We start from the raw sequence: 8,047 nt of genomic DNA, 5'->3' as shown, positions 1-8,047 counted from the left end.
AGGCGCCAGAGGAGCCGCGGCCATTTTTCTTCACCTTTAGGAGGACTGGACTCGGCCCTGTCGCCACCGGACCCCTCTGCTGGATCATCTCCAGCCGGATCATCTCCAACGGAGCCGCATCTGCCACTCCAGGAGGAGTTTAATTTGGATTTATTTGGACTTTTTCTTTCCCAAGCCAGGTATTCTGACTCTGTCGGGTTCTGGGATTGTTTGTTTCTTGGTTTTTTCTCTCCTTGTATCATTACCTTTGTAGTTTGCAATATTCTCAGTAAAGAACTGGTATTCCTATCCCCATATCTTTGTCTGAAAGCCCCATAGTTTCAAAGGTAGAGCAATTCGGAGGTGGGGGGTGGGGTTCCACAGTTTTTTTTCCCTGTCTTCTAAACCAAGACAGGAACACCCCCGTGCTGAGTGAAGAAGAGCAGAAACTACCTTCAGCCAAAAAGGCAGGCGATGCTCTTCCCTCTCCACGGGCGGCTTCCACTCGTCAGGTTGGATTTCCTCACAGCACTTGAACAGAACGGGCAGCTGCTTCGTCTTTTTATAGTACTGGGCGGAGACAGGGGAGAAGGTGAGACAAGACGCCCGCGGTCAGGTGACGCGTCGCGGAACTGCTGGGACGCAGGGCGAGGGGTGTGCTCTGGGAAAGCGTTCAAGGGAGTAAAGCCGCTCTCACCACTACTCCTTTAATAAATTCCTACCCACAGATATACCAAAAAAATAATAATAAAGGTTGAACAAGAGCTCCCTGCCATCTTGATTTGTCTCGAAAGAACACGTGAAGTGCTAGCAGATGTGCAGGCGTACTCGCTTTAAGTCTTCTCTCTTCAGTAGCGAGCTGGACCTTCAGCCTGACCAGAGACAACACTTGTGTTTAAGCTTCGCTATTCAAATTTTATTTGTATGAATTTCTCAGAATTACTGAAGCCATGGTTGGACTCTGTCTGCAAGCTCTGAAGAGTCAAAATAGCACTCTAGGTACTGCGAAGTATAGAGGCTGGGTCTTTTTGAAGAAATCCCCACTGCTAATCAAGGGAAAACATTTTCTTTTGAGGGCGCACGTACAAAAAGGCCCTTGGAACAAACAGTACAACAAGCGCCAACCAAACCCACAAAATCTGAATAAAATCAAACCCTAATCTGAACACAGCACTTACCCTGATGATGTTATCCGGCGCTCGATTCATATTGAGGTTCTTGATTCGTACCGTGAGCTGGTGGGCGGTTTTTGTTGGCAAGAGATACTTGCTGATCAAAGGCTTTGGGAACTCCGTCCCTTCAAAATGTTTCAAACCTAAAGCTAATAAACTGAAGAAGGAAGAAAGGGGAAAAAGAAAAAAACAAACCACAACCAAAACTCTTTTAGACAGTACAGGGGTTTGCTGTAGCACAAAACACAGACAGCCCCAAAAGTTTGCATCCTAGAAATTCTCCTTAATGAGGAAATGTCATTAAGTCATTTCATTCAAGCACCTACTTGTCCTCTGCCTTGGTGAAGATAATCTTGTCCCGAGGAGGGTTTGCTTTCAGAGAACATACTGGCAGTAACTCTGGATACATAAAGACTCTCCTCGTTGCCAAAATCCACGCCACTTGCTTTGGCAAACAGGGAAATTCACTGGCTGAGGAAAGAATTAGCAGATAAGGACACATGTATACACGGACAAATCTTGTTTTTCACATCTGACTTCTGGAAAACACCATTTCTTTTACTCCACTGCAAAAAGACAGACTTTCTCCCTGGTTTTTAGAATTTGCATGTTTGCCCTTAATTTACATCAGCAAAAGGTAAAATGACTTTCCCCTTCCACCTTTTCTTTTGCTCCATAATGAAAAAGCACGTGTAAAAAGCTCTGTTTATTTTAACCCAGTTCAGCCTCTAGATAGCACAAAAATCACACACCAAATACGCTGGAAACCAGCAGATGCGTGTTAACCAACACATCTGGAACAACTATTTCTAGTTTCGCAGCTTCTTGATGGCCAAATACCGCCTGCAGAACAACAAATGGCAGGATGTCAAAAAAAGTCAACAGCTTCTGTAACATCCTTTACTGTGCTGCAAGTTTATCTAAAAAAACCTCACAAAGCTAAAAACATTCATGCTACCAGCAGCTTGAGCCGTACCTCACCTGAAGGGTGCGCGGTGTGAAATAACTCGTGCTGTAAGAGCTTCCCCACTTCTCGTCCCCTCGAATACGTACCGCTCTTCTTCCCGGCTTTGCGAGGGCTCCAGTCAACTTGGACCTGGGCGTGGAAATCTTCGATGAGCTGCAGCGCTCCCTTCAGGTTACACGGCTGGAACATGGTTTGAAACTTGGGATTGAAAGGCTGGCGGAGGAGCGTCGAGCTTCGAGCAAAGTTCCCGAGCTCGCTCTGCAGGGTCAGAGCCAGAACAAGGTAAGGAGGTGCCTCCGAGTGGAAGGTAAAGAGCAATAGTGCAAAATGAAAAAAAGCTGGGGAAGTGACAGGCATAACAAAGTAGAGCGTTACAACTAGTTGTTGAATGTTGTGCGAACTTTTCAAGTTCACACAATGTTCACTAATTAGAGAAGCCGCAGTTTATGAACTTTGTTTTCAGTATTTCCAAGAAAACAATTAAAAATCCCGCAAAGGCAGGCCAAACGGGAGTACTGTTACGAGTTAGCGCAACGCAAATCGTTTCTCTAAGTACTGTGCGTGTTCACACCAGGCTAACAACACCCCTCCCGTCGTGAGTGGCAGTCTCTCTCGATTTAATGGGATCCATTAAATAAATGAAGCTCTCTCCAGTGACCAGCAATCATTAAAAGTCATTTTAGACATCCTTACCAAGAACATCCTGGTAGTTCCGGCCTCCGAACTTAGAGCAGGGTTGGAACTTGCGAGAAGGTGGATCTGAGTCAGAAGCTGAACGTGCTTGAAGAATAAAAACCAGACAAACGGGGGTTTATTTCAGTGCATCATATTAAAGCTCCAACTTCAGTTGCAGCTTTTTCAATTAATTTTTTTAAGGAAGCACGTCAAAGTGCTCACTGCTCCACGGGCTCTCCCTGCCCCCCACAGGGAACAGCAAATATTCACTAGGACAGACCAGGTAACATCTTATTACCTGCTGCATTTGCTGCTGAAGCCTCTTCCTTTGCGTGCCGTCCAGAACAAGGCTCTGGAGAGGCTTCTCATTCTGAGGTTTCGATTTTTCTATCTCTTGCGGTGGCTTGATCGAGGACTTTTTCATTCGCAGCTGCTCAAGCTGTTCCTTCACTGTCCGGTGCTGTTCATTCAGTAAATTTGCCAGAGGCTCTTCGAATCTGTTTGAGACCAGGCAGACCAAAATAGAACCACCACATGATTTAATAAGCATTTGATTTTGTTTTTTTATTTTAGAGTATTTCACTCCGTATCTGAAATGAACAGTTTAAGAATTCTCATCCCTGGCCTACTCAACACTTGGAAGGCACACTTCAACTTGAAAAAACAGAGTTATTTACACAGTTGGCTTCTACATCAGTCTTTAAATGTGCCACAGCACTGGTGTAGTTCTGGGATGCAACGCTTCAACCATTTATTCCAAGGCACCGTCTGCACAAACTCGCTGTTCCCTTCAGGAAGCGCCGCCTCTGGGGAGAGGCTGAGCTGGAAAGGAAAATCCCAGAACGGAATTCATTCTGTTTAGCTCAGACCAGGATAACGTTCCTCTCAACGGCAGTCAGGATCAAAGATAATCATGAAGACATCAGAACCAACCTCATTTAACTTGTATCATCAGGCGAGGGCTGAACCCAAAGGTATTACGGGGGTATTTTACCACAGGAAAGATCAAACACCTATTGAAATGCTGTTACTTTTCAAAAAATACAATAAAGTACTGCCTAGCTTCATGCAGAGTACTCTGCCAGACGTCTGCTGATGTCGCAGAAAAGAGGACGCACACATCACCGGCCCCTCAAAACCAGCTCTGACTCGCCCCCGCGTTAGAATGGTTTGTGATTTATTGTAGCTACGTCAGTGACTATTCTGATTTCTGCTAGTTTAGAATCCTTGACTCACTCAGGTTGGAAAAGCCCTGTGGGATCTAGTCCAACCACTGCCCCTGCTCTGCAAAGCTCACCCCTAAACCATCTCCCCCAGCACCACATCTCCAGGGATGGGACCCAACCCCGTCCCCGGGCAGCCTGTGCCAGCGGCTGACTGCTCTTGCCGGGAAAAGCTTTTCCTACTGTCCAGTGTAACCCTGCCCTGGTGCAGCCTGAAGCCGTTCCGTCATGTTCCGTCACCAATTACCCGTGAGAAGAGACCAGCACCAACCTCTCCACACCGTCCTGTCAGGGAGTTTATTTTAGCTACACCAGTTACTATTCTGATTTCTGCCAATTTATTTTAGCTGCATCAGTTATTATTCTCATTTCTTCTAGTTATCAGTTTCATTTCTGTAACAGGTCTGAAGTCAGTTATAGTAAAGTTGTTCCATGATGCTTCTAACAAAAGGTATCATAAAACCAGCAAGAAACAGCAAATGGGTTATTTTGCCACAAAAGAGCTTTAAGAATCTCGTACACAGATAAAACTGGGCAAGAAACAATTGTGAGAACTGCCCAGTAAAGCAAAATGAATACAAATAGCCCTTGCCGAAGACAAATAGTGAGAGAGAGCATCACGTTCCCCTGCTCTTTAGGCTGTAGCTGGTTTCAGATTTGCTGCACTCCCCTCTGGTACTGCTCATCCCAGAGAGAGTATCAAGAAATTCCAGCCTTTGTTTTAGCTCCTTTCCCAAACAGATACAGCTTGATCTTGAGCTGATCTGCCCCATAAACAAGGAGACACGATTCCAACCTCGGCTCACCTTAAGCTGGCTTCTGTCATCGGTTCAACAGAGCGGTATTATTACCTAGAAAGAAAAGGTTCAGACCCTTCCCTCTTCCAGGCATTGTTTCTAGCGTAACTCATAAAAAGAAAAAAAGAAATCATCCAAAGCTGATTTCCAAACTTGACAGTCGATTCAGACCTAGGTCTCAGCTGCCTTGCAGTCCTTCTCCTTTCCTAAAGGCCACCATCACCTCCAAGCTATTTACACTGGGCCCAAGCAGCCCCTCAAACATTTCTTGTCATCCAAACACAAGTCAAGGTTGACAGAGAGAAAAAAAAGAGGGGCAAGCTGACTGCTCCCAAATAAAAAACCCCAGAGCTTCCAAACCATCGGCTGTGCTGAAAAGGCACGGTCTGTGGCGCGTGGCACAGTACAGCTGCAGGTAACTAGAGGCCTTTTATCATAACAGTTATTTTTTCTTTATAATTTTACAACTATAAATGATCCTACCTGAGTGCCTGTGGCGTGTTAAAATTTGGCCGCGACTCCGTAACATTATCTTCATCTTCCGGACCTTCATCTTCCATGTTCGAGAAACCCATCTCGTCCTGAAACTGAGAGCAAACGGAGAGCAACGGTCAGGAAGGGAAAGCTCAAGCAGCACATTTACCAGCGCCGTTGGCTAACAAAGATCACGGTGATCCTCTTCTCACACACACACTTGTCTCCACAGGGACGTATGAAAGCTCCTACAGAAGTTCCTTCCTCCCAAGGCTAAAAACGACAGGGCCCTCTGCACGCGGTCAGTGACAAACTCCCTCCAGAGACCAGCCCCTTCTGGCTCTAGAGATTTCACGTCAGATCTGTTCTTCAGCACGGAACCCGATTTGTCACTTACTGTCTCGAACAGCTCCTCCATCAGTTCATTCACTTCCTTTTCTGCAAGTAAAAGGAGAAAGAAACATGAAGACGCCTTTCCCAAGGAGCACTGTCATAACATCAAGTCATTTACGGAATCTCTCTTGCAAAGAGAAACGCTCTTACAAAGAGAGGGCCAAAAAAGAAGAGGTCCCTGACACCAAAAACCTTCAGCTGAGGCTTTTGATTCAACAATATAAAAACTCATTTTCAGAATTAAAGGTAAAGCTAGGTCAGCCTGTAGTAAAACCTGCAAGTGTGCTTTACTGAGAAGATGTAAAGTGATGTTTATAGAACTACCCTGAAGGTTGTAAGGACTTGGCGAAAACTTAGTTACACTTAAGTCACAAGGCAAGCACTCAATTCTGAGCTGGCTGAAGCTTTTCGGACTTTTTTCTCGGTCTGCGGGGCAAAGTTGCATCTGACAGCACAGCGGCCCTGCCTAGACCCTCTCACATATCCAAGGAAAGCCAGCTTGGCACAGAAAAGCTGCCCAAGTCAGCACACGGATCTTTTTCAATTCGCCCACGTGGCAAAATCTTCGCGACAAAATGCTCCACCTTCAAAATTAATTACTAACCCTAACAAGAAAGGAGGCAGGGCTCCCGAAGGACTTACTGGTAATTCTCACGGCACGATCGTTTCTGAAGTCTTCTGTATCTGGTTCATCCAGATCTTCCAGGAAGTTGTACTCCGGGTCATCATCATCATCGGCTTCATCTAACAAGAAGCATATTTGGAAATGTTGTTACCCTGCCCCAAGCTGCCAGGAGCAGAAGCACTTGGTTTACAGCCTGACCCAGCACAGCGAGGGCTAAGGATCACCACTGGGAATTAACTGGACGATCCTTTTCACAGAAGTGATACCAAACCCATCCCCTTTTCAAACTGAGCTACCAGCACCCTTATTTGTAGCCACTCCCTGGATTTATTCTGTGCAACTTGATTTTCAGCTAAATTTAGGAAGTCAAATTATTACAGTTTGCGTTTTAGATTCAGTTTGCACAACTGTGAGCAGCGGGTAAATTCGTGACCAAAGGAAATCAAGCCCCAAAGCTTGTTCTAGTTGCTTCTCAAAGAACAAAGCAGCTGATTTCTACCAAGACATGTCCTTAACAACACTCGGATAGATCAAGGTATAGCAACGCTCTCGGCTTCAGAACACAGCACGATGGATTTAGGGTGAAATACATATCTTTTGGGTATGGTTGCCACCTACTGCATGTGCTGGCTACTAAATATTCACAAGGGACCCACCCAGAGGTTAAAACCCCTCACACACACTCAGGAAGAAGACGAAGAAAGTTGATAGCATGGAAAACACGTGCCTCTTGCTAACCAGGGTAATGGCTGCAGCCGAGAACATCGTGTATAAGGAGAAAGAAAAACCTCCAGGCTTTCAGCGTGACCCCCAACGCCAGCGCTCACCACCCCCCCACCAGAACATCCGTCACACACCTTCGTTCTCCACGTCGTCGTTCATGAGTCCTCCGAGCCACCTTTTCCACTCCTCGTCGTCCGCGGTGTTGGGATCGTACATGTCGGGTGTGATATCCGGGGCTCGGAGCTCAGCCTCCAGCTGACCGAGGGGAACATCCTTCAGCGGCCTCTTCGACCGGGTTCGGAAGGCGATGAGGCTGTCTTCCAGAGACTGAAAAGCGAAGGAAAAGCACAACAGAATGACGCTGTCTCTGCTTTTCTCAGTTTCGCCAGCAGCACGGCTTTCAGCCCAGTCAAAAATGTCCCATACCAAAAACACTAGGTTCCTGCCCCAAAGAACCATTTGCTTCAGTAGTCCAGGAAAAGCTGAACTTCCATGACTCCCGCTACTAAACCAATATTTTTTATAAGCATATTATTGCTCATTTATCTCACGCTAAACTCTTCTTCCCTACGGAGGAAGCAATCTCCACTTGCAATATTGACTCTCCCACGTATGTTTCACTCATTTGCCCTCTTCACTCTCTGAAATTAATCCTGAGCAGCAGCACGGGACTGTGTCTTCGTGACTCATGACTCTTGCACCGCAACACACAACAGTAATATTATTCTCGTTATTGATACAAAACAGGGGTTCTCTTTAGAGCCGAGCTTCCTTGGGTGTTAATAGTGTAGAATCCTAGAATCCTTCAGGTTGGAAAAGCCCCCTGGGCTCATCGAGTCCAACCACTGCCCCTGCTCAGGAACGTGTCCAGGCAGGTTTTGAATCACCTCCAGGGATGGGACCCAACCCTCTCCCCGGGCAGCCTGTGCCAGGGCCTGGCTACCATCCAGCCTAAATCTACCCTGGTGCAGCTTGTGGCCGTTCCCTCTGTTCTATCACCAATTACCCGTGAGAAGAGA

At 46.4% G+C, this 8,047-nt stretch overlaps 1 protein-coding gene across 1 annotated transcript in view; it reads right to left on the bottom strand.

The window, feature by feature from the left end:
* LOC104273775 (GON-4-like protein) overlaps window positions 1–7,358 on the bottom strand; it is an 11,951-nt gene extending 4,593 nt beyond the window's left edge. Inside the window, 10 exon segments of the mRNA XM_009869203.1 lie at window positions 433–549; window positions 1,158–1,308; window positions 1,478–1,622; window positions 2,205–2,376; window positions 2,812–2,898; window positions 3,092–3,290; window positions 5,297–5,400; window positions 5,685–5,725; window positions 6,323–6,424; window positions 7,163–7,358. Coding sequence (XP_009867505.1) covers window positions 433–549; window positions 1,158–1,308; window positions 1,478–1,622; window positions 2,205–2,376; window positions 2,812–2,898; window positions 3,092–3,290; window positions 5,297–5,400; window positions 5,685–5,725; window positions 6,323–6,424; window positions 7,163–7,244 — 1,200 coding nt within the window. The 5' untranslated portion in view covers window positions 7,245–7,358.
* Window positions 7,359–8,047: the final 689 nt, after the last annotated feature.

Source organism: Apaloderma vittatum, unplaced genomic scaffold (assembly GCF_000703405.1).
Source record: "Apaloderma vittatum isolate BGI_N311 unplaced genomic scaffold, ASM70340v1 scaffold14325, whole genome shotgun sequence".
Lineage (NCBI taxonomy): Eukaryota > Metazoa > Chordata > Aves > Trogoniformes > Trogonidae > Apaloderma > Apaloderma vittatum.
Note: the sequence above shows the minus strand (reverse complement) of the source record. Positions and strands in the feature narration are given on the sequence as shown.